At 40.7% G+C, this 24,660-nt stretch overlaps 1 protein-coding gene across 2 annotated transcripts; it reads right to left on the bottom strand.

Moving 5' to 3' along the window:
• Positions 1-29: 29 nt before the first annotated feature.
• LOC118398393 (3-hydroxy-3-methylglutaryl-CoA lyase, cytoplasmic-like) lies at positions 30-23,858 on the bottom strand. 2 transcript variants are annotated; one of them, XM_035793681.2, is made up of 9 exons: positions 22,326-23,858; positions 21,269-21,346; positions 17,203-17,310; positions 16,569-16,664; positions 16,194-16,342; positions 14,648-14,711; positions 14,257-14,445; positions 1,582-1,707; positions 30-1,311 (listed from the first exon to the last, which is right to left on the bottom strand). In XM_035793681.2, exons 1-9 carry the CDS (start codon positions 22,419-22,421, stop codon positions 1,177-1,179), a joined length of 1,041 nt encoding a protein of 346 aa, XP_035649574.1. In that variant the 5' UTR covers positions 22,422-23,858; the 3' UTR covers positions 30-1,176. The 2 variants fall into 2 exon arrangements, with proteins under 2 accessions (XP_035649574.1, XP_035649581.1); XM_035793688.1 differs by lacking the exon at positions 22,326-23,858 and adding an exon at positions 22,201-22,241.
• Positions 23,859-24,660: the final 802 nt, after the last annotated feature.

Here is a 24,660-nt window from a genome sequence, read left to right on the forward strand (position 1 = left end):
GTGTGATCCGAAATCTACAGTAATCTTGCTCTGTAAACAACTTTGTTTAATCAACCTTTATTATCGTTATGTAATAAGCATGTTGGATTCACCAAGTTACCTTGGTTTGCAAAAACAAAATTACTTTTCTAACTATTTATTAGCTATTAACTATTAACTCTTCATTTAATTTATCATATATATGTCACTCTTCTTGAACCCATAGAATAAAGGCACTACATACATTCAATATATTACTTATTATTATAGCACTTTGTCACTCAATACATAATACTCACACAATACATAATACTACAGTACATTCATTACTATTAAAAAGCAAATTAATAAAATACTTTACTCATGGATATTGACATTTGCTCAACTTATCTGCAAGAGTAAGGCGTTTAAAAAGGAGGACTGTCAAGTGGAAGGGAGGTTAAATGCTTTGTTATACAACAAAGTTCATGTCGGGATTTAATTTACCAATATTTGATATTGTTCAGTATTCTTATAGATATTGGCAGGCCTACTTCTACCAAAAGTAGCAGATGAGATGCTTCACCAGCTAAAATACCTTTGTCCCTTCTGACTATTGCAAATACAATAGTTCAACATAAAGCTGCCAACTACTGTCCATTTAACTCTAAAAAAATACAATTAATGAATGACCTTATCCAACTTATGGAATGGGGTCATGCACTGGTGAGAAGGATGAAGAGAGAGAAAACAAATACATATTTCACATGTGAAGGCAGACATACTTCCATCTTGACAGAGCAAGCGACTTAGGAAATGAAAATACATTTTGAGGGAGATAATGATCGACCCACACTGGTTTTAAACCCAGCAGGACTCCCTTAACCCTCTCAGGTCCCCTTGTCTAATTGTAACCACATTGAGCTGGAAATGAATGGGAAGAGTCCCCAAACAGAAACATCATGAATAACTTTCACAACTTAGTGAGGAGTCATCTCTTTTACCTCCTATCAGACAGTGATACAAGTTATTCGGTTTGAAAAGTTTACAGTTATTTCTTGAATTTAAGTAGGCCTTATCCATTAACACTTTAATAAAGTGCCTCTGCTAAATGGATACACATTTTTGTCCAAAAAATGAAGTATAGTGCACTTTGTATTGTATAATTTGCTATCTATATGCAGCATGAAAAGGAACAATGTTCAAAAGGACAAGGTGTCAAGTATTTATCTTCTTCATGCGGCAATGCACAGAGTGATCGCCTCTTGCTTGGGCTACCTTGGAGTTGGTCTTGCGGTTTAAGGCTTTGCAGATGAAGTCACCTGCCTCGATTACTTTGGAGAGATCCACTCCCTGGAATGAAAGAAACAAGGGATCAAAGAAGAGAAAATGGCACCCTGCCAGCAGGGGGAGCAATTGCAAAAGAAACAGTTGTGGAAATGGAAACAGCAGGCCTACACAAACACATGAAAGTTATGCAGAAACCACTTTATGTACAACACATTTGAACAAGAAATCTATCCTATGAATGAAGCTTTCTCAGATGAAGGGGGAGGGGAGGTTCACTAGGGATTGCAAAGCCGATTGCAAGGCTATTTTCAGGTAATGTGAAGCAACACTCACGGTTTTAATGCCCATCCCATGGAGCATATAGAGAACATCTTCTGTTGACACGTTGCCAGAGGCCCCCTGGGCATATGGGCACCCTCCCAAACCTGCTACAGACGAGTCCACTGTACAAATCCCCATCTGAGGTAGACACATACACACAGGAGAGACATTCAGCAACCACACGCACAGGGCACGCAGAAGGTAAAATCCCATGCAGAACAATGTCCCCTGTTTCCCTGTATTGTAATGTGTTGGTATAGTGTGCCCTGCCAGGGTTGCGTTTTTTTTATGGGCAGTTAGGAGAAATGTGGTCTTCGTTTCTTTGAGGTGAGCGGGCGCAACAGCCTAGTGTCCCCCCACAGTTCAGCTTACTCATCCTCTTTGCCATACTAAAGCAGTGACACATCATTTGCGGCATGTTTTTGGTAATAGCAGACTTTGTAAATGCACAAAGTTCCGTATTGTTGTGTCATGTTTTCTGATCCTTTTTTTCTGCACACCTCACAAAATATACATTTGTGTACATACATTTTTGTTACTAGGCACAGCGATCTTCATATACATCAAGTGTTACTCAGTTGTAACTACACTACTCTTGTTACAATCCATTCACTGGATAATTAGCCTTCTCCCTATGGTACGTTTCTAAATGGGTAATTCCAAAGGTGTGTGTTACTAAGCTTTGAAAAAGGGGTTGTTTAAATTCAAGGCTATAACTCAATTTCAATGACACCCTCTGATGTCCTTGAATACAATGTCTCAGTCTTTTCCATGTCCTGAATAAATAGAGCACACCCATATGTAAAAATAATCACTTCTAAAATGTATTTCTTGTTTTGTTTAACGTCTCCGACTTCAATTTTGTTCATGCACAATGTCCACAATAAAAGTAATTGTCATAGAGAGTTCAACTTTCTGTGGGGAAATGCTTTTTACAGCCTGGCTACCAAGTGTCTGGCCTCCATATGAGAATTAATGATGCGTTGTGGGTTGTTCCCCTGCATGTCTGCGCTTTTGTTGGACCACAGTACCAAACAGCCAGAAAATCTTGCTTAGCAAGGGATAGGCTTACTGTTTTATGGTTGAACTTCGGTGTTGCAGGGGAAAAAAAGCTTTATCGTTGTAAAACATTCCCAAAACATCCACCTCATGTGGTCCTGTGGAGAAGAATCCGTATAAAGAGCACAAAAAGGCATAGCGACATGTTGTCCCTTCAGAGATAAGCAAAGAAGACAGTAGGCCTCTGAGAGAGACAGTTATTAATTTCCAAGTTATGTAGACTACAAAATAGTTGAATCAATGTTGATTCAGCATAATTTATCAATGCATTGTGACATGCAATCTACATGGAAAATACATTGGATTTGAAAAATGTTTTGAGGGTGAAATTTCAACCACAGGATTATGTCAACATTGTAACCAATGTTCAACATAGACAACCCTTGTATAAAATGTTGAATTAGTACTTTTGAAACAACATCAGATCTCCAAAGTTACATCCACTATCAGAACAAAATAGGCTTGGCAGCACTTCCTACTGGAGAGTTGACATGTCTACAGCTATTCATTTGGCTCCCATCCAATGATTGAACACAGCCCAAGTTAGCTTTGATATTTGTCAATGACTACTACCAATGTGCTATCGTGAGAATGGTTATTGAGAGATCTCTCAATGACTAAATATATTCACTGTTGCTATCTAAGTCACTCCATAATGTAAAAATTATTTATAAGTCATATATAATCAATGATACCATTTAGGCCTATATAGCATTTGAAAAGAAATCAACAGCTATTGTTTCAGTTCAACCCAGGGTTCAACTACAAATAGACAATACATATAGGCCTAAGGTTTCAAACCTTGGTTGATTTCACATTTAATTTTCAAATTAATCATTAATATGTTGGATTCACATCTCCATGCAGAGAGATGGAGCACAGCTTGCTTTTCATTGTAATCAGAGGGCTAATATTAATACGATGCATGCCAGTCTCTCTTGGCTAAGAGTTGAGGAAAGACTGACTGCGTCATTTCCTGTTTTTATAAGAAACATTAATGTTTTGGAAATTCAAAATTGTTTACACAGTCAACTTACACACAGCACTGATACACACACTTACCCCACCAGACATGCCACCAGGGGTCTTTTCACAGTCTCCAGGTTCAGAACAAATTCAAGGAAGCGCACAGTATTATACAGAGTCATGAGTGCATGGAACTCCCTTCCATCTTATATAGTGCAAGTGAACAGCAAACCTGGTTTCAAAAAACGAATAAAGCAGCACCTCATAGCATAACGCCTTTCCCCATTTCAAATCAAATCAAATTGTATTTGTCACATGTGCCAAATACAACAGGTGTAGTAGACCTTACAGTGAAATTCTTACTTTCAAGCCCTTAACCAACAATGCAGTTTTAAGAAAATACAAAAAAAAAAGTAAGAGATAAGAATAACAAATTATTAAAGAACAGTAGTAAATAACAAAAGCGGGGCCATATACAGGGGTACTGGTGTTAAGGTCAGTGAGGTAATATGTACATGTAGGTAGAGTTATTAAAGTGACTATGCATAGATAATTACAGAGAGTAGCAACAGCGTAGAAGGGGGGGCAATGCAAAGTCTGAGTAGCCATTTGATTAGCTGTTCAGGAGTCATTATGGCTTGGGGGTAGAAGCTATTTAGGAGCCTCTTAGACCTGGACTTGGCACTCCGGTACCGCTTGCCTTGCGGTAACAGTGAGAACAGTCTATGACTAGGGTGGCTGGAGTCTTTGACAATTTTGACACCGCCTGGTATAGAGGTCCTGGATGGCAGGAAGCTTGTTCCCGGTGATGTACTGGGCCGTACGCACTACTCTCTGTAGTGCCTTGCAGTCAGAGGCTGAGCAGTTGCCATACCAGGCAGTGATGCAACCCGTCAGGATGCTCTCGATGGTGCAGCTGTAGAACCTTTTGAGGATCTGAGGACCAGTGCCAAATATTTTCAGTCTCCTGAGGGGGAATAGGTTTTGTTGTGCCCACTACATGATTGTCTTGGTGTGCTTGGACCATGTTAGTTTGTTGGTGATGTGGACGACAAGGAACTTGAAGCTCTCAACCTGCTCCACTACATCCCCGTCGATGAGAATGGGGGCATGCTCAGTCCTCCTTTTTCTGTAGTCTACAAGCATCTCCTTTGTCTTGATCACATTGAGGGAGAGGTTGTTGTCCTTGCACAACACTGTCAGGTCTCTGACCTCCTCCCTATAGGCTGTCTCATCGTTGTCGGTGATCAGGCCTACCACTGTCATCAGCAAACTTATGGTGTTGGAGTCGTGCCTGGCCGTGCATTCATGAATGAACAAGGAATACAGGAGGGGACTGAGCACATACCCCTGAGGGGTTCCCATGTTGAGGATCAGCGTGGCGGATGTGATGTTACCTACCCTTACCACCTGGAGTGGTATCAGGATGTCCAGGATGGAGAACAAGTGGAGAACATGTCTGTCAACGATTCTTAGACACCATCATCATTCCTATCCTTAAGTTCAGCCCCATCAGGATGTCCAGGATCCAGTTGCAGAGGGATGTGTTTAGTCCCAGAGTCCTTAGCTTAGTGATGAGCTTTCAGGGCACTATGTTGTTGAACGCTGAGCTGTAGTGAATGAATAGCATTCTCAAATAGGTGTTCCTTTTGTCCAGGTGTGAAAGGGCAGTGTGGAGTGCAATAGAGATTGCGTCATCTGTGGATCTGTTGGTGCAGTATGCAAATTGGAGTGGGTCTAGGGTTTCTGGGATAATGGTGTTGATGTGAGTTCTACTATTCGGGAGTCATTTAGACAGGTTACCTTAGTGTTCTTGGGCACAGGGAATATGGTGACCTGCTTGAAACATGTTGGTATTACAGACTCAAACAGGGAGAGGTTGAAAATGTCAGGGAAGACACTTGCCAGTTGGTCAGCGCATGCTCGGAGTGCACTTCCTGGTAATCTTACTCACATCGGCTGCGGAGAGCGTGATCACACAGTCGTCCGGAACAGCTGATGATCTCATGCATGTTTCAGCACTACTTGCCTCGAAGCAAGCATAGAAGTTATTTAGCTCGTCTGGTAGGCTTGTGTTACTGGGCAGCTCTCGGCTGTGCTTCCCTTTGTAGTCTTTAATAGTTTGCAGGCCCTGCCACAACAGACGAGCATCGGAGCCGATACGGTACGATTCGATCTTAGTCCTGAATTGACGCTTTTCCTGTTTGATGGTTCACCGGAGGGCATAGCAGGATTTCTTATAAGCTTCCGGGTTAGAGTCCCACTCCTTGAAAGCGGCAGCTCTACCCTTTTAGCTCAGTGCGAATGTTGCCTGTAATCCATGGCTTCTGGTTGGGGTATGTATTTACAGTCACTGTGGGGACGAAGTCCTCGATGCACTTATTGATAAAGCCAGTGACTGATGTGGTATACTCCTCAATGCATTCGGAAGAATCCCGGAACATATTCCAGTCTGTGATAGCAGAACAGTCCTGTAGTTTAGCATCTGCTTCATCTGACCACTTTTTTATAGACCGAGTCACTGATGCTTCCTGCTTTATTTTTTTCCTGTAAGCAGGAATCAGGAGGATATAAATCTAGTCAGATTTTCCAAATGGAGGGCGAGGGAGAGCTTTGTACGCGTCTCTGTGTGTGGAGTAAAGGTTGTCTAGAATTTTTTCCCTCTGGTTGCCCATTAAACACACTGATAGAAATTAGGTAAATTGAAGTCCCCGGCCACTAGGAGCGCCGCCTCTGAATGAACGTTTTCCTGTTTGCTTATGGCGGTATACAGCTTCTTGAGTGCGGTTTTAGTGCCAGCATCGGTCTGTGGTGGTATGTAGACAGCTACGAAAAATACAGATGAAAACTCTCTCGGTAGATAGTGTGGTCTACAGCTTATCATGAGAAACTCTACATCAGGCGAGCAAAACCGTGAGACTTCCTTAGATATCGTGCACCAGCTGTTGCTTACATAAATGCATAGGCCCCCGCCCTGTGTCTTACGGGGCTGCTGTTCTGTCCTGCCGATAGAGTGTATAACCCAACAGCTGTATGTTCTTTATGTCGTAGTTCAGCCACTACTCAGTGAAACATAAGATATTACAGTTTTTAATGTCCCGTTGGTATGATAAACGTGCTTTCAGTTCGTCCCAATTATTTTCCAGCGATTGAACGTTAGCTAGCAGAATGGAAGCCATGGGCAGATTAGCCACTCGTCGCCTGATCCTCACAAGGCACCTTGATTTCTTTCTGAGAAATCTGGGCTTGGTCGGGTGTCTGGATTATATCCATCCTGTCCGACAGTTTGAGGTGAGCAGTTGATGTCCAGAAGCCCTTTTCAGTCATAAGAGATGGTAGCAGCAACATTATGAGAAGATGGCAGCCTTCCCCCCAGCAACCATTACTGCCCCATGTGACCTACTTGTCGTTTGTATGTACTGACAAGTATGTGTAACTGATAGATGCACACACACACTACATTGAGGGAAAAAAGTATTTGATCCCCTGCTGATTTTGTACGTTTGCCCACTGACAAAGAAATTATCCGTCTATAATTTTAATGGTAGGTTTATTTGAACAGTGATAGACAGAATAACAACAAAAATATCCAGCATGTCAAAATGTTATAAATTGATTTGCATTTTGATGTTGGAAATAATTATTTGACCCCCTCTCAATCAGAAAGATTTCTGGCTCCCAGGTGTCTTTTATACAGGTAACGAGCTGAGATTAGGAGCACACTCTTAAAGGGACATTTAACATTTCAATTCTTAATATGTAGACAAACTGGAATTAAAGCCAGACTTGTCAGTGGCACAAAATAAATACCTCCTTCAATTGTTGATACTTGGTTGCGTTGACAACTAAACACAATTCAATATAACTTTTGCAATACAGTAAATAGTCTATTGAGTTGTCAACATGTTAACAAAGCATATGTTGGATTCACCTCTCGAGCTAAACCAAGAATTCAAGTTATAGAATAGGATTAAGCTAGTGACCCAGATGAAACTATCCAAGCATTAGAAATGTTGATATTTGGTTATGATGCCAACCGTATTTATTCAACCTTAAAGTGAGTAACATCTATGGCCACATTTTGAAGTTAGCCTACTGTAACTATAAATGTCTTATGTAATCATAGTGTATGTTCAAGATAGCATGCAAAGGTCGCAGGTCTGTGGAGATCTTTACAATTGCTATAAAATTTTGTGCAGAATCTCGAACAGAATTGACCATTGGCACTATATGTAGGCTACTTTTAATATAATCTCAACTGCAATCCAGGTCATGTATTTGATTGTGCTATTAGATGAAGCACAGTGATAACACATTACATTGTTGTATACTGTAAATACAAAATATCTGACATTGTATTCCCATTTGAAATTTGTTGTGGTTTTAAATAGTTGAATGCACAGTGATAACACATTTAGATGACAACTAAATCAAAAATCAGACATTGTTTTTCATTGGAATTTGGCTTTGCTTTTAGATGGTTGAAAGCATAGTGATAACACATTGGGAATTCAACCAACTTCTGGCTGACCAATGGCTCAACCAAATATTACCCCAATTTCCACATTTAAATGACGTGGTGTGCCCAGTGGGATTTGCCTTCAACCCACTTTGCTAATTCGTCTTCCATTAAACGTTAACCTTGTCATTCAGAAAAAGATTGTGAGCTTGCTTCATCCAAAATGTTGATGTCATAAAAACATCTTCAGTCTGGTAGATAAGTTTAATTATTCTTGTCGAATACCTTTACGTTTCATTAAGACATTATGAACCATAGAGAAGTTTTACCAGATGTTTATTCTCATATCACAGGATATGCTGTTGTTTTTAGGTTGGCTTTTAAACATGATTTATATGCTCCAATAGAGAACCTGAGTTTTATACAGTTATCAACAGCCACGTGATAAAAACAGCTTCACTTGTTACTTTCAGGATGGGGGAAAACGACTATATGATATGCCTCTGAGGACCTCGGGCCTCAAAGCTATCGGGTTATTTACAACAGCCTCGGATCCTTGCTTCTTCATCGGGACAAATTATGAAGCCAAGCATCTATTTTTCAGAAGCATCGCAGATTAAGATATCCGCAAGGTTTTCCACATAACAGCAACCGTCAGGAGAATATTAAAGACGTTTTCCTGCTTCCTTGGCAGAACCAGATGTCAGAGGATCCCATGATGAGACAAAATTAACTTGCTTATCCTCCCACTGACCCCGCTGTGGCACGGGGACACATCAGACTGAAACCATGAAGGACTTCTGTCCTTGAGGGACAGACCCAAACAAACAAAAATAATGGAAGCACCGTTCGTTCTCTGACTAACGGTCATAATTGGTGCCTTTTCTCAGAGAAAAGGGTCTATTTTATCCAGGGGCTGTCTCAGCCGCCTGTAATTGCTGTTTGTGTTGGCTAAAGTGATCCACTCCGGTGTGCACTGCGCAAGAGATTTCCAGACCTTAGTTAACTCCAGGGCAGGATATTGTATTGGGCAGACTTTTTTGTTGTGTAAACACAGAGTTGTAATTTACCGTGCCAAACCTCTCGCATTCTGCCGCTAACTGCGAGAGTGCCAGATGGTCTCCGGTGGACCAGGGCACACCAAGAGCACAGCAATCACTTTCGACAGTACGTCTGATTCCTGCTGCTATATGGGACGAAATACGCACAGGGACTGGTGGTCAGAAGGTCCAAATTGCCAGCATTCAATTAGCCTCTCACAGCTCAACAACCAGATGTGAACTGGCTGTTAAAGAGCCACATTCAGTGAGCCGTGGAGGTATAAAAACAATGCATTCCTGACAAAATAAACTTTATGGTGTGCTCTGGCTGTTCACATCACATGATATGGGCTTATATACTGTAAGTGAACAACTTGAGAGATGGCCACACTCTTACCCAGTATCGTTTGTTTTAAGTGTGGCCGTGCGTCAGTTGGGGCAGAATGGGTATGTTCATTGAAGGGTTTGAGGCAGCAAGGTTTCGCCAACTCAGCCTTGACATTTCTCTACATAAACTGTGGAACTGAAGGAGATTGTATTCAATGGTAGCTTGCAAGGCTGACACATTTCTAACCTGGGGCAGCCCTTTCCAGCAATAAATAAATCCTGCCACTGTAAAGCCACAACCTCTTCCTTGATATTTGTGGCTAATAGGGAGGTAGACAAAAACATAAATGGATTACTCAGAAGACCTTAAAGCATGAAAACCATCTATTGTCTTGTTTGACTATGGAGGTCATTGGCCAAGTAGAGACCACGCTCTTAAAGAAAGCACCTCTTACATTATAAACCACTCAAAGCATTTGACTACCAAGGTTTGTACAGTAAGCTGAAGGAGTAATTCAAACTAAATGAATACAAATTTTGCCTCATGGGCTAAACCACGTCCTGTGCCAATCTATCCTTGTTGTTTGTAGAGTTTACTTTAATATGCGTTCTTTTTAGAATATTAAAATACACATTTTCCACCTTGGGATGCAGCAAGTACTTCATGTTAACATAAGGTTACTCTTTAATAAGGCACCATTTATTCGTGTGTTCGTGCTCTAAAGAGACCATGCAAAGGGGAACGTTTTCTTGGGCCTGGATTCAATCCATATCGCGGAAGTATCATGGAAGATCCTCATTAAAATGTAAAGATAAATTCCGATTGAGCAGCCATACTGTATGCAGCGTTTGGCGTAAATACAGTCAGCGTTTAGCATGAATGCAGTCAGCGTTTAGCGTAAATGCAGTCAGTGTTTAGCATGAATGCTGTCAGCGTTTAGCATGAATGCAGTCAGCGTTTAGCATGAATGCAGTCAGCGTTTAGCATGAATGCAGTCAGCGTTTAGCATGAATGCAGTCAGCGTTTAGCATGAATGCAGTCAGCGTTTAGCGTAAATGCAGTCAGCGTTTAGCATGAATGCAGTCAGCGTTTAGCGTAAATGCAGTCAGCGTTTAGCATGAATGCAGTCAGCGTTTAGCGTAAATGCAGTCAGCGTTTAGCGTAAATGCAGTCAGCGTTTAGCATGAATGCAGTCAGCATTTGGTGTAAATGCAGTCAGCGTTTAGCATGAATGCAGTCAGCGTTTAGCGTAAATGCAGTCAGAGTTTAGCGTAAATGCATTCTCCGGGAACGCTGGAACATTGCCATTAAATCAATTAAGTGGATCTTCCTTGATACTTCTGTGATACGGATTGAATCCAGCCCTTGATGCTAAGCGCACACGGAGAGGAATATTTTCCACCAAGTTACTGGCCTCATTGTGGTCACCTGGCACATACACTGACTCCTGCACCACAAGCCTATTCTAATAAGCTAATATCCTCAGCAGGCAATTAAATGGGAGTTCCTTGTAGTCTGTCATGTTGGCAATGTTGCCAGATCACGAGACATTTTTAGGGAAAGGTTAAAGTATTGTCATATGACGTGCTGTTGGCTAGCTAGCTATAGCACTAAACATGCTTATGAACATCGCCAAGACAGTTCCAAATTATTGTTTGAAGAGTCATTAACATTCACCTAATGTTAACACTCATTATTCCAGGGGTCTTTGCTCCTTGACCTATGAGTAAGGCTTTCGTAATCAACCATGAAACCACATGAATGGACCTGTCTAAATGTTTAGTCACTTTGTTGAAAATTGGCTGAGTTGTTTACCACTGACAGGTCTTTACACCCATCTCACTTCACTTTCATGACGCTCAACATTAGACCTACACAGCTCAAATGTAATATCCTCTGGATTGTATGGGTTAACTCAAAACCATAGGTTTTATTGGACAACGTGCCTGTTTGATTTGTCATGACCACGGTTATGAAACATTATCATTCTAATTTCAATTTTGTCTCTGTCACTAGTGGTTCCAAAACACTTTGGTTCTGGGACCATTTGGGAGGTTTCTTGTAAACCACAAGTGAACATAAACATCTCTATCCAGGACCCCGGCAAAAATCACTACCAAGCAGGAATTAGCTACAACCCATTAGTGGGTCTCTCAAGTCACCATTTGTAAAACACTCATCTAGAGTATTTAGATGTATTGGACAAGATGGAATAGTGTCCCTTACTGATCCACTTACACCCATTATCAGAATAGCATCCATACTTGCCACTAAATATTTAGAGAGAGTCACAAGATTAAAACCCTGTCAATGAGCTTTGGCTCAGACTTGTTTTGCTTAGTGTAGAGGAGCTAACCATGAGTACAGATGTAGGATCTTAATTTGATCTATATTATCACAGCAAAAGTAATCCTTATTATATTATTATTATATAGAAACAGAATGTTTAGTCCATAATGTTGCTTGATCGGTGGTTAGGCTATTAGGTGGCCAAAAGTAGTCTACATGAAAAGTGAAATACTGTTAATATAACCATGTGTTAGTGTGGGTTTTCAGTGAATTTATGTAAATCACAAAGCTCATCCGCATTTCCTGCGGTGCAGGAAAATTCTCAGCAAGATCCTACATCCGTAAGAACAGGTCTGAATTCTCAGCCAAGAGCGTCTGGCGACACTGAGTTCTATCAATAGCCCAGCAGTCAGCTGCAGTTTACATGGAAACGTTGGGCCGGATCAAATCTATTTCCCAGCAAAGTCTGAAAAATAAAGTACATACTTTCTCATTGTGTGACCCACCAAAGGTGGGTTCGTAACAAAGCCCCCCAGAACTTCCCCCCAAAAAGGTACAAAGAGCATGGAATGTCTTTATCATGAACAAAAGCAGAGGTAACACGGTTCTGACAGGGGATGGTGGAATTCATTTCTCTCCCAGTTGGTGGTGTGGACAACTGGCACTCAGTAATGAAAAGTCTATGATAACATCTTTCATTTCCACTGAGGTTGTTGAGATGGGAGGAGGACAAATGGTTGTCTAAATATCCATGCCTGTTATTATTTTCAGTGGTCACGGGGCAGCTGTGATAAATCAATTTCAATGTGATCCACAGAAAGGAATTTCACCCACCCTCTGGTTCTTCTCACCCCTTGTCAAAAGTGCCCAACATTAGGATCTGTTGTAACACAATTTTTAAATACAAAGCAGAATGCTGTTTGGTGAACATGCACAATTCTTTGAACATGGAAGTAGATAAATTAATAAGTAAAGCCATGAACCAGTGCTAAAAGTTATGCAGACGTTGGGTTACTTAGGGTAAGAGGGATTGCAACACAGCATTGAAAATGGTCATAGATTTTCTTAAAGGAGAAATCTGCGGTTTAAACAATAACAAAGCCACTGATTTTGTAAATAGCTGAGGGACGGGGCTGGCGAAATGTTCAAATTCATAGACGGAGTTATGGAAGCAAGAACTGACCATCCATGAAATCAAAATTATAGTTTTAACCATCTTTTGAGGCTATAGAGTGTGTGTTTACAATGACTTTCTTTACAAATAAATTAGTAAAACAAGCTTATATTTTGTGTTCTGATGAGGTAAGTTAATTGAACTAAGCTCATTATGCATTTATAAGTTATATTCTTCAAGAATTAATAGCTATATATCATTCATTTAAAATTCCCCAAATGGATGTAGCAATCACACATTTCCCCTTTAAGTGGTTAATTCCTTTTTCTTGACGTTTAGATTTTTCTCTTTTTGAAATGTCTTATACACTTGACCGTGACTCACATTTCTCAATGAATCCAGCGATAGTCACTGCAACCTCCCTGGCTCAGTTACATAGTTGCTGCTGAGGACGGGTTTCTTTCGCATTCTCCATTTGCCATGTGTTTCTTAGCAGGCCAATGAAAGGATCATTTTCCCTTTGCCCTTTAAGTGCAGCATTGTCAGATAGTTCAACAACCAAGCGACAGATGAGTTGGGAGCCCCTCAGGGCTGGCCCATCTCCCCCTCGCACTCAGTACCTTTGTCAAGGCCAGGGCACTGTCATGTGAAACAGACACCGAATAGGTAAGCCTTTGTGTGAACCCCCTCACATCTGCTGACCCACCCAGCCCCCAAAGAGCATCCCTCCACTGCCGAGGATGACAAACTGGGAGACAGAGCACAATGGGTGCCCCAGAGAACTGATACAGCCATGTCTACATTACCGCTAGTTTATGTCCCGACTGAATCTCAAGTTATAGGTTCACTCCAGAGAGGTGGTGAAAAACACCATAGAAAGAGGGCTATTACAGGAAGCTTTTGTACAATTTAATTAGATTTTGTGGTCTAAGGAAAGGATGAAGCTTTATTAATGATCCGTGAAAGACTCTTTTAATCTCTTTAATGTAGGTGCTGGTAATAAGAGAGCCAGTGGACGTATCTTATGTTCATTATGATTCTGGGATTTTTTGGGGTGGGCAGTTTTTGTATTATTTTCCTTTGTTGGGGACTCCCAGATCATGTTCCCAATTCCAAATTGAGTGATTTGTCTCTCCTATTTTCATATGTCATATTGTAATAGACACCTTTGTTTTTGTTATTTATGAATATATTTTCCGTCACGCAAACAATGCTTCCTCAATTCTCACATAAAACTGAGCACATAAGTTTGGCACACAAAATAGGATACCATCTATGACCGACCACTTGATAATGTCACACTACCACATTGTTACTTACCATGCAGCCTTTCTCAAAAATGTTGCTAGATTTGAGTGAAACCCCACTTTATCAGGGTCTCTAAAAATAACATGATTGACAAACCATATTGTGCCTTACTGTCAGTGGTTACCTGCAGTGCGGTTAGGATGTTGGCCAGGGCCTGACCGTAAGTGTCATGGCAGTGAACGGCCAGAGCGCTGCTGGGTACCTCCTTCTTGACGCTGTGTAACATCTTGGCCATGGAGCCTGGGGTGCCCACGCCGATAGTATCCCCCAGAGACACCTCGTAGCAGCCCAGTTCATACAACCTCTTCACCACCTATAGCCAAGAATAGAGCAACTTAACAAAACAAGTCCCTTGGACATACAGGAGAAACAGACAGGAGCTCATAGCTACAGCATTACAGACATCTGAATGTTTTCTCTTTGTCTAGAAAAGGAAATGGGTCCTTATGGGGATTTGACATTGTTTAGATTACATGTACACATATAAAGTAGGCAATGCAGAAATTGTGTCTTACCTCTGCAACTTTAGTGGATTCAACGGGTCCCTCATATGGACATCCTAGTGCACAAGAAACATATCTAAAAGAAAACATACATGGGTCATAAACACACATGGCATATATTAATACATGGGTCATAAACACACATGGCATATATTAATACATGGGTCATAAACACACATGGCATATATTATTAATACATGGCTCATAAACACACATGGCATATATTAATACATGGGTCATAAACACACATGGCATATATTAATACATGGGTCATAAACACACATGGCATATATTAATACATGGGTCATAAACACACATGGCATATATTAATACATGGCTCATAAACACACATGGCATATATTAATACATGGCTCATAAACACACATGGCATATATTAATACATGGGTCATAAACACACATGGCATATATTAATACATGGGTCATAAACACACATGGCATATATTATTAATACATGGGTCATAAACACACATGGCATATATTAATACATGGCTCATAAACACACATGGCATATATAATACATGGGTCATAAACATGTCAACTTTGGCAAATGTCACAAAGTGAATTGTACTAAAATGTAATCTCTCTCTTGTCAAAAACTCATATCATTTATTCTGTCTGTCATTAGAATTATGGTAGAGCATAAAATGAACAGCTCTTTTTTTCTCGATTCACTAGCCGCTAACTGCCAGAGCAATATAGACTTCACATTTTATATCAAATTGGTGTTGAATATCTTGTTATATGTTCCTTATGTTGTTGACAGTAGTAATGAGAAATGATGCAGGGGGATGAAGTCAAACTATATGTCTATTCCATATGTGTAGGAAATGTTCACCGCTTGAAATAGTGGACAACATGTGAAAAGTAGAAAATGTTTCTCTTGGGCTCTCGGTCGTTAGACGATACTTCAGTTTGTAACCGGAATTTCCAGCAAGTTCTAGCTGGACTCCAGGGAAGGGAGTGCTGCCCTAACCATCTCCAACAGCCGGCATTAAATCACATTTGCCAGAACGCCTGTGTCAAACTGATGCGTTGCCATGTCAATGTGCAGTTGTTTGGGTGAAAGGGGTGCTACTGTACCACTGAATTTAAACATGCTTCATGTCTGCGGTTCTGTACTGTACATCTGGACTTGTAGTTGTAGTAACACATAGAGCGATGCAGTGCGCATCTGGAACTTCGCTTATTAACCTATTATTTCTGGAGTCATTTAACGCTGTGTTCCTTTGCTAATAGAGAGAGTAACAATAGGCCTCTGAAACATTTCACTGTAGTGTTTTCAATGTCTCAAATTGTTAATGTAAACATACACTATTTCACAACACACCTGCGAAGTGAACACACATGTTTAACTAACTATTTTGTTTATCATCAACATCAACTCTTGCACTGATAACTTGATTGTAATTTGAGTAAAGAAATTGCATTTTGCATTGTTCATGGTTGATATCAGCTATAGAGCCTATGGAATGAATGCAAGATGTTAAAGTCAAATCGTTTTACTCTGGTGAAGAAGCAAGTGAGGAATGATACAAACCCACGGACTGGAATCTGTCGTTGTTTGGCAGTGCAAATGACTTCCTCGAACCTCAGAATGCTCTCATCTATAGAGCAGTTGATGTTTTTCCTACTGAAGGTCTCAGATGCAGACCCAAACACAGCCACTTCAGTAGCACCAGCTGCAACCTTCAACAGGACAGAAGGTTGAAGTTGCAACGGATATCAATTCTTTAGATATAATATTATGCAACACACAATCACTGTAAAACGTTTCCATTAATCTCAGGCATAAAGTGTACTCAGCTTTGATGTAGCACTATATATATTAACAGTAGTCATATTGGGGGAGCCTGGGAAGATATCTGTTCATTTTGAAGAGTGTGATTTCTTGCATGAATAATGAAATGCTTACAGCATCCTGAAAGCCATGCATGTTGGGTGTCAGAACTGGATAACGAACATGAGAAGATCTGTGGATGGCTTGAAGTACTTCAGTGTGGTCCGCCATCTGGACAACAGACAAAAGCATAAGCATGTTTACAAAACATATCAACAAAGTATAGTCTCTTCCCATAGCTGCTGGTGAAGCGCCCTGCAACTGGCAAGTGAGACTAGTATGTAAAACTTATATTTACCAGAAGCTCATATAGAACTAGAGCTAGCTGTTCCACAGCATATGTCTCAATACTCAATACTAACACAGTCATCTGTAGTTTATTTAATTAGGTGAGATGTTTTATATTTTACATTTGCGAACAAAATAAAGCTGCATGGAATAGGCCTATATCTCAGTGTCACAATGCTTTGCTTTATCTTGGCTAGGTCACAGTTGTAAATGAGAACTTGTTCTCAACTAGCCTACCTGGTTAAATAGAGTTGAAATAAAAAATAAATAAGAAGGATATCCCCCCCAAAACATCTGCGGGTCTAGGGAATAACTGTGATGATGGAGAAGCAGGTTTCCCCTCCGTAGTCCTGGGGAGAACAATAAGAGCCTAATAAAATCACTCAGCACACTTTCTGGGCACACAAAGAAGAGTTATTACCTGCGGTACCCACTTTGAAGACACAAAACTGGTGGCCTCGATCACAGGCAGGCCTGTTTCTGAGAGCATGTCTATCAGCTGGATTTTGACTCCTGTTGGAACCATTTCCTGGAAAACAATGACATGGAGACCAGCTCTTTCAGGATCTGATTCTGATCCCCTCTCAAGATTGGAGGTATATGTGGAGTGGACATCTGGGCAATTCAGCTGCAATGTCTTTGCAATCAGAGTAATTTACAGCACTCACCTGCTACTTGTACTTATTCCAAACATATTTCCTACAATTACAGCGTGTACTACCCCCAGAGTTTCACTTTGTCCTCATGTCAATCTGTACAGCCACAGCAGACTTGAATATGGGAATGATAAATTTGTGACATACTATACTCATACTAAACATTCAACATATGAGCCATCTGGTAAAATTTTGTCATGTTTCCCATAGATTTCAAGGGCAGTTGGTGTTCATTTGATCAATCACTTTTTTGAGAAGAAAATGTGAAACACATGCCTTGGGTAATCATAGAAAAATAATCCATATGTTTAAGGGGATCATCAAATCAACCAGGAATCAATCAAAAGGATTGTTACATAATACAAAACTAAATGTGGGCTTGCCACAAAGGAAGTAAGCTTTCAGCTTTCAGATGTCATATTGAGTTTGTAATGGTGTAGTGTGTAGTGAACATAAATCATTTGTAGGGGAGACCGGGGTTGTTTTCACACGTTTTACTCTCATGTGTATTTCTCAGGACCAATATATCTTACAATACTCTTTTCAATATTAGAAAGACCAAGGTCTTGGGTTGAAATGGGAACATTTTTATCCTCATATCTTATACCAACTTGGAGTTATTTGCCATCAAACACACTGTCAATTTCTGAAAAGTAGACCCATTGCTGGGTTGGATGGCACACTATGGGGTTGGTCGTCACAATGTTTGCTAGTAGCTTATTCATTTTGCAACAGGAAATAAAGCAATAAACAGAGCCTTAGAAATAGCCTTTCTTTGATTGAACGATATTCCTAACAAAATTTAGCATTTATGCCTTAAGAATAACATGACATTTTGAGTAAATTTGTGTATGCATGTTCAGCTTTTATGCATGTGTGTGTGTGTGTGTGTGTGTGTGTGTGTGTGTGTGTGTGTGTGTGTGTGTGTGTGTGTGTGTGTGTGTGTGTGTGTGTGTGTGTGTGTGTGTGTGTGTGTGTGTGTGTGTGTGTGTGTGTGTGTGTGGTTTTGTAACAGAAAAAATATGTGTTTGAAAGAGAGGCAATGAAGGGAGCTCTTTATAGCACAAGCACAAAAAAAGCTTGGAATTTATTGTATACTGGCAGCACTATGTTGATAGTGACAACCAACCCCATATTCCAGGTGACAACCATCCCCTGAGACACAGGGCCATAACTAGGATTTTTGTTTTCGTGAGGTCCAGAAGGGGGGGACTGTCTCAGCCTCACCACTGAGCGTCACATCACTGTCTGTCTCAGGAGCCTACTCTCTTTAAAGCAATGTTATTATTAGAACTTAGTAGTGTATTTTTTGCTCCTGCTGAGGTAGGCTCCGTTTAACGTTAGCTTCTTATTTAATTCTTCTAGCTAGAAATACTAACCAGAGACCTTCAATGTTACTGCAATAGAAGTATCTGCTGGCAGATAGCCACCTGACTGATATATCTATAAGTGACTATTTACCAGTTGGGCACTTTCTGAGAGTCTGTAGGGATGTCTATAGACACGTCAGGAGTCACGGGACGGCTTTAAAATTGCCTTTCGTCCGACATCCCGCAAACACACTGTCAGCAGCATCTCTAGACTAGTTGCCTATTGAGCTGACTGAGAAATGAGGTAGTTTATTTCAGGTCACCCTCGACCTGTGCAGCGAGAGGGCTTAGTTAGACGCTTGAGAGAGTGGTGAATGTGCTGCTAAAAAGGCAAATCTGGGAGGCAAATCCAGGGGACGCAGGCGAACATAACGAACAAACCAGTGTTTATGATTCCACTCGTTTGGAAAGAGGCAGACACGATTAGATCTCAGTCAGATCAAGAGTATAAGAAATCTGCCCTTTGATCAACGCTGGAGCAATAATTAGATGTTGACTCATAATTGCTTTTCTTCATGGTATACATTTTTTTATTGTGCACAATATATATATATATATATATATATATATTATATATATATAGTTTAAATGTATTTGGCTAAGGTGTATGTAAACTTCCGACTTCAACTGTATATATATATATATATATATATATATATATATATGAAAAGTCAGAAGTTTACATACACCTTAGCCAAATACATTCAAACTCAGTTTTTCACAATTCCTGACATTTAATCCTCGTAAAAAGTCTCTGACCTAGGTCAGTTAGGATCACCACTTTATTTTAAGAATGTGAAATGTCAGAATAATAGTAGAGAAAATGATTTATTTCCGTTTTGATTTCTTTCATCACATTCCCAGTGGGTCAGAAGTTAACATACAATTAGTATTTGGTAGCATTGCCTTTAAATTGTTTAACTTGGGTCAAACATTTCGGGTAGCCTTCCACAAGCTTCCCACAATAAGTTGAGTGAATTTTGGACCATTCCTCATGACAGAGCTGGTGTAACTGAGTCAGATTTGTAGGCCTCCTTGCTCGCACACACTTTTTCACTTCTGCCCGCAAATTTTCTATAGGATTGAGGTCAGGGCTTTGTGATGGCCATTCCAATACCTTGACTTTGTTGTCCTTAAGCGATTTTGCCACAACTTTGGAAGTATGCTTGGGGTCATTGTCCATTTGGAAGATCCATTTGCGACCAAGCTTTAACTTCCTGACTGATGTCTTGAGATGTTGTTTGAATAAATCCACATAATTTTCCATCCTCATGATGTTATCTATTTTGTGAAGTACACCAGTCCCTCCTGCAGCAAAGCACCTCCACGACATGATGCTACTACCCCCATGCTTCATGGTTGGGATGGTGTTCTTCTGCTTGCAAGTCTCCCTCTTTTTCCTCCAAATATAACAATGTTAATTATGGTCAAACAGTTCTATTTTTGTTTCATCAGACCAGAGGACATATCTACAAAAAGTATGATCTTTGTCCTCATGTGCAGATACAAACCGTAGTCTGGCTTTTCTATGGTGGTTTTGGAGCAGTGGTTTCTTCCTTGCTGAGCTGCCTTTCAGGTTATGTCGATAGGACTTGTTTTACTGTGGATATAGATACTTTTGTACCTGTTTCCTCCAGCAGCTTCACAAGGTCCTTTGCTGTTTTTCTGGGATTGATTTTCACTTTTCGCACCAAAGTATGTTCATCTCTAGGAGACAGAACGCGTCTCCTTCCTGAGTGGTATGGCGGCTGTGTGGTCCCATGGTGTTTATACTTGAGTACTATTGTTTGTACAGATGAACATGGTACTTTAAGACGTTTGGAAATTGCTCCCAAGGATGAAACAGCCTTGTGGAGGTCTACAATTGTTTTTCTGAGGTCTTGGCTGATTTCTTTTGAGTTTCCCATGATGTCAAGCAAAGAGGCACTGAGTTTGAAGGTAGGCCTTGAAATACATCCACAGGTACACCTCCAATTGACTCAAATGATGTCAATTAGCCTATCAGAAGCTTCTAAAGCCATGACATCATTTTCTGGAATTTTCCAGGCTGTTTAAAGGCACAGTCAACTTAGTGTATGTAAACTTCTGACCCACTGGAATTGTGATACAGTGAATTATAAGTGAAATAATCAGTCTGTAAACAATTGTTGAAAAAATGACTTGTGTCATGCACAAAGTAGATGTCCTAACTGACTTGTCAAAACTATAGTTTGTTAACAAGACATTTGTGGAGTGGTTGAAAAACTAGTTTTAATGACTCCAACCCAAGTGTCTGTATACTTCCGACTTCAACTGTATATATATATATAGTACCTGGATCAAACAGCGAATAATAAAAAAAACGGCCATGGTGAGACAACCAACCCCAGTCTCCCCTAAATGAACATGAATTATTTGGGTGTTCATGGGTGGTGGGGGTTCTGTGTATTGTCAGATGGGTGACTGTGACTAAAAGATTTACCTTTTCATTTTGAAGTCCGTCTCTCGGCCCGACTTCAACAATTTTAACATACTCTGGGTATTCATGTGTTAAAGCTCGCTAAAAACGGAAAAATTAAAATAAAGAGTAATGTTAGATGTTGAACATATCATTTTTAGATCTGTTGTCACAAACAATAATCAATCAATCAATCAATCAAATGTATTTGATGAAGTCCTTTGTACATCAGCAGATGTCACAAAGTGCTTTACAGATACGCAGCCCTAAACCCCAAAGAGCAAGCAATCCAGATGCAGAGGCACGGTGGCTAGGAAAAACGACCTAGAATGCAGGAACCTAGGAAATAACCTAGAGAGGAACCAAGTTCTGAGGTACAGCCATTCCTCTTCTGGCAGTCTCTTCTGGCTGTAGCACTAACACATGATTATTTGTACCTTCAACTCTGTTTCTCTTCTCCCATAAGGTGTGTTACAACCTTAATCCCTTACGCCAGAACAATTGAGCTTCAGGTCACTGCTGGCGCTTTAATAATGCATGAAATATTTTCTTTAAACTGTCAAATGTGTGTCAGTTTTGAGTATCTAAATGTATCTGGTCAATTTGACAGTTGACAACAAAACCAGTCTACCAACAGCAATATTACAGAGTTTGGGATGTTATACCTGACTAGTAACTCATCTAACTATAGTAGAGGGAACAGATGTGCGGACGAGCGGAAGTAAAAGGGTTCTCACTTGATACACTCTCTCTATCTGACAATAAAAATACTTCAAACAGACAATGTGGGAGGAACAGAATCCTGCTTTTAGGCCTCAAGTCAACAGTGGCACAATACTAAACAGATTGGTTATTACTTAATAGGCACACTAATTATTTTATATGCTCTTATCGTGACAATGGAATTTATTCCGAAATAGAGCATTTGCAAAATGTGATGTCACTAAATATATTACCTGTTTCTACGTCCCTGGCTGATTTCCCCTCTCTGTCCTTTCACATGTCCCCGCCCTGCACCCTCCCTTTATGTCATGAGTGAGTCATGTGCGCAGAGCAGCAAAAGCAAGACAACAACCCCCACCTTCTCCTCCTGCAGCCAGCGTGCTAGCCATGGATAATCCTGGATTAGTTCCTCGTAGCTCAGGCAGTGCTTCACCGTGGTGGGAAAGTTACCCATCTGAAAGGCTCCCGTTCGACCTGTAGAGCTCCCCCAGGGTCATCTAGCTCCGACACCCGCAGTGATGGATCTTTACGTTCGACTGAATCGACTGAAACAAATATACGTGTTGGAGTACTCTGATCAATATGCTCACGCATGCAGGCGGGGTGGATGACTGAAGGCCTGGGTGCCACCCTCACTAAAACAATCACATTAGAGGACGGCAGCTGAGAGCAGAGAGCCGGGAGTGACTCAGCAGTTGCTATGGCAGCCGCATCCCTAGCAGGGAATGGATGGAGACTGAGAGAGAGGAGCGAGAGGAGAGAGAGAGAGTCAACGAGAGAGAGGGAGAGATACTAAAAGAGGGGGTGAGACAGAGTGGCACATGGATGGGATGGGAGGGTCAGTGGCTAGGTAGTTCACTGGGGACTGAAGTGTGAGCAAGTGTTTTGTCTGGACTAGCCTGACAGTGTTACAACCGACTGTGTGTGAGCTGAGCAGTCAGAAAGCGCTCAAAGGGGGAAGTACATGCTTGCAGAGTCTCTGGGCTTTAGAATAAGAACAGTCACACACTGCTTATTCTAGGTCCCTCACTTCCCCGTTTCAGGATGAAATCTAAGGCTTCAGGGAAACAGGCTGCTTTGATTGATCTCCTGTGACTGAAACAGCTGAAGGTTTTCCATTGCCAGGCGTGCCAGTAGCTGCCAATGTCAACGTCGTAGCGTAATAAAATCCCCTTGTAAAGCCGGGGCACAATTTACCAGAGAAAGACCCATTCTTCCTCACCCAGATGTTAACAATAGAGAGGCTTAATGAAGTCCTAGAACTGAACTCTTTCACCACAATAAGCTGCCCTGCGATGAGAGACCCCTACCCCCCACTCAGGGGGAGAGAGGGAACTTGTATGACCGTCCTATGAAAGGTCTCCAGGTCTCTTTGTGTCACTGGGCTCCCAGGTTTATGTCCATCACTTGTCACCTCCCTAAATTTGAAAACTCCCTCATGGCAGATCATTTAGAATCCCGCCCACAACCTTCTTCCAGGCCACTGAAAATAGGAAAAGGTTTCAAAAGGGAATGCCAACCCTGCCATGTTCGCAGATGGTTTCCATGATAGGTGCATAAATCACTGTTAAATAGGGAGTAAGAATTGAAATTAAATTGAAAGGTTACTATTGTCATTTTAGTCAACTCAATCAAAACAGTTTGGCTGTAGGTTTACTATTCTGTGGAGTCTCTGTGGCAAGAATGAGGACACGTACATTTCCTTTAAAAACTCACACCACTTTTGCTTTTTCCAAATTTTGTTGTGTTACAGCTTGAATTTTAAATGTTTTTAATTGAGATTTTGCATCACTGATCTACACACAATACCCCATAATGTCAAAGTGGAATTATGTTTTTAGAAATGTAAAGAAATTAATTAAAAGTGAAAAGCTGAAATGTCTTGAGTATTCAATCCTTTTGTTATGGCAAGCCTAAATAAGTTCACGAGTAAAAATGTGCTAAACTTGTGTGCAATAATAGTGTTTAACATGATTTCTGAATAACTACCTCATCTCTGTACTCCAGACATACAATTATCTGTAAGGCCCCAATCTTACTGAAACTTATTTAACTTTTTGCCCTCTCCCTACTGGTATACCTCTACTACTCTCACCACTCCTCCCCTTTAACCCATTTTCCTCTACTTTCTTCATTGCCTCTGCATATGACAACTTCTGCTCTACTCTAACCCTGGAAACCTCAACCTGCCTCTCTCGCACGGGACATTTTGATCCCCAGCTCTATGGGCACCCCTACAATAAACACATTCCACAACTTCCCCAATTCTACACATTCTTTGTCTCATGCCCTTATGCACATTTCTCACACCTTGGACCCTCCCTCCTACACACTGCTGCCACATGCTCATAAGCTTGACACCTGTAACATCGAGCAGTGAATTTCAAACACAGATTCAACCACAAAGACCAGGGAAGTTTTCCTATCAGTTACAGAGTTTAATGGCTCTGATAGGAAATAACTGACGACGGATGAACAACATTGTTGTTACTCCACAATACTAACATAAATGATAGAGTGAAAAGAAGGAAGCATGTACAGAATAAAATAGACCAAAACATGCATCCTGTGTGCAATAAAGCACTACAGTAATACTGCAAATAATGTACATTTACATTTACATTTAAGTCATTTAGCAGACGCTCTTATCCAGAGCGACTTACAAATTGGTGCATTCACCTTATGACATCCAG

The sequence above is a fragment of the Oncorhynchus keta genome, chromosome 2 (genome assembly GCF_023373465.1).
Source record: "Oncorhynchus keta strain PuntledgeMale-10-30-2019 chromosome 2, Oket_V2, whole genome shotgun sequence".
Classification (NCBI taxonomy): Eukaryota; Metazoa; Chordata; class Actinopteri; order Salmoniformes; family Salmonidae; genus Oncorhynchus; species Oncorhynchus keta.